This window comes from Nanorana parkeri, unplaced genomic scaffold (genome assembly GCF_000935625.1).
Source record: "Nanorana parkeri isolate BGI_ZX_2015 unplaced genomic scaffold, ASM93562v1 scaffold1272, whole genome shotgun sequence".
NCBI classification, from domain to species: Eukaryota; Metazoa; Chordata; class Amphibia; order Anura; family Dicroglossidae; genus Nanorana; species Nanorana parkeri.
In genome coordinates, this window is record NW_017307540.1 from 409,175 (window position 1) to 411,150 (window position 1,976).

Sequence of the window (1,976 nt, forward strand, 5' to 3'; positions counted from 1 at the left end):
CTTTCTGGTGCGGTCCCCCCCCCCCCCCCAGAAAGTGCCGCCCATGGCAAATGCCTTGTTTGCTTTGCGGTAGTTAAGCCTCTGCTTATCCACTGTGCTGAAAAAAAGTTGATGTTTTTATTTTAATTTCAAATTAATAGAAAATTGAAGTCCTAGCACTTTGAACAATAGATTGCACATCACCAGCACACTAAAATGTCCCTTTATTATAAGGTCACCTGTAGAAGCAACATTTAATGTTCCCCGCAGGGTCCCCTTCATGAGGTGACTAGATTTCAGTAAGTAGATTTTCCTTTGCTTCTCATTGTGAAGGGGGACAGGAAGGAAGGGAAAATCTCTCTAATGGGTACATGGACAACAATATAAACCTGATGGGGTCTAAACTATCCCCCCTCTATCCAAAACATTGGGAAAAAATGCCTGGATTGGGGTTATGTTTAGCCCGGGCACTATGTACCTGTGACCCTCATTATGGCACAGAAGCAAGAGCCATAGTGGAACGGAATTTTGATCTTTTTTGGAAATGTTGCAGATCCTCATGCTTTCCAGGTTATACAAGACTCATAATCATTGCAAAGGTCCGGTAACTTAGCAGAGCTGTACAAGCTATATGAGAAATTTCACATAGGGTACATTGGACGGCCGAGTGCACCCAGCAAGGGGACGATGTGATCTGTAGGACCCAGTTATTGCATCACATAAACAAGTGTGTGAAAACTTATACAGAGTCTATGAAAGGTTTAGGGCTGCAACAACTAATCGACATAATTGATTATAATCGATTATTGAAAAAGTTGTCAACTTTTTATACGTGTGATGGCTGCTATAGGTTATGGCATTTGTTTCTCATTACTGTTGCTCTTTGCACTGACTTTAGCCTGAAACATGTGACAGAATGAGATTTGGAGACATGAAAGGGCATAGAGGAGAGATAAGTAGGAGGCTGGATAAAGGAGTATTGTTGGAGAAGGAGGGGGCACTTTGATTGACTGCTCCCTGTAGGGAGGATTCTCTTACCTTGTCTCATGGTTCTGGGATTGGTTGTCTGGTGACATCTAGCTTCCCTCTCCTTGTCACGATCAGCAGACAGGGTATAAAGTAGCCAGAACCTCCTGTCCCCCCCCAAATAGACAGTCAGCAAGAGGACAAACCGAGCTTCTCATGGGATGCCCCCTACTTCTCCAGCAAGGTCTCCTGACTCTCCCAACACATACTGCTCTCCCCCCATGGGCAGGCTCCACATTCTGCACTTCCTGTGGTTTTTCACTGCTATCCCCGTCTTGGCTGGTTACCCTATTTGGTGGTAAGAGATCAACGACTACTTTTATTGCTTATCCTTCTAAAGGGGTTCTTATGACTTTCAAGAGTGATATTCCTTGCTGCAATAAATTCAGAATAAGTGTTTTATACGGATACATTATTATTTAAATACAATTATTATACAATAATGATACAAAAATACAAGAATAGTGTGTGTGTGTGTGTGTGTATATATACATATATATATTATAGCTATATATCTATAGATATAGTTAGTTGAGTGTTTTCACACTGGGGAGCACTTTGGACATGATGTAAGAGCTTTCCTTTAGTTCTTGTGTTTGCAGGCCCTTGGGGGGGGGGACAGCAATAAATGTACATGTTAGGCTTAGTTAAAAGGCGACACATCGGTGGGTACGGGTAAACACAGAGTTATTATATAAAAATGCTCAGATGTGTATGAAGCGATTTTAATATCTATATATGGAATTATAATATACCACCAGGACATGTAATGTTTGTGTGTTTTCACATCCTTTGGTCTGTGCTACAAATTCAATTCAGAAATGTGTTCATTCACGCTTTTTTATTTTGTTTCTATATAATGCAATCAACATTTTACATACACACAGACCTGAGATCTGTAAGAACAGGCAGTGAGTGTCCCTTCTCGGGTCCCTTCTCAGGTTCTTCTGTATAGGCCACGGCTGTAAAAA

At 41.3% G+C, this 1,976-nt stretch overlaps 1 protein-coding gene across 1 annotated transcript in view; it reads left to right on the forward strand.

Annotated features, from left to right (window-relative positions):
* Positions 1–1,185: 1,185 nt before the first annotated feature.
* WNT3 (Wnt family member 3) overlaps positions 1,186–1,976 on the forward strand; it is a 9,153-nt gene continuing 8,362 nt past the window's right edge. Inside the window, exon 1 of the mRNA XM_018568997.1 lies at positions 1,186–1,303. Within this exon, the coding sequence (XP_018424499.1) occupies positions 1,227–1,303 (77 nt within the window). The 5' untranslated portion in view covers positions 1,186–1,226. The remainder of the gene's footprint in view (positions 1,304–1,976) is intronic.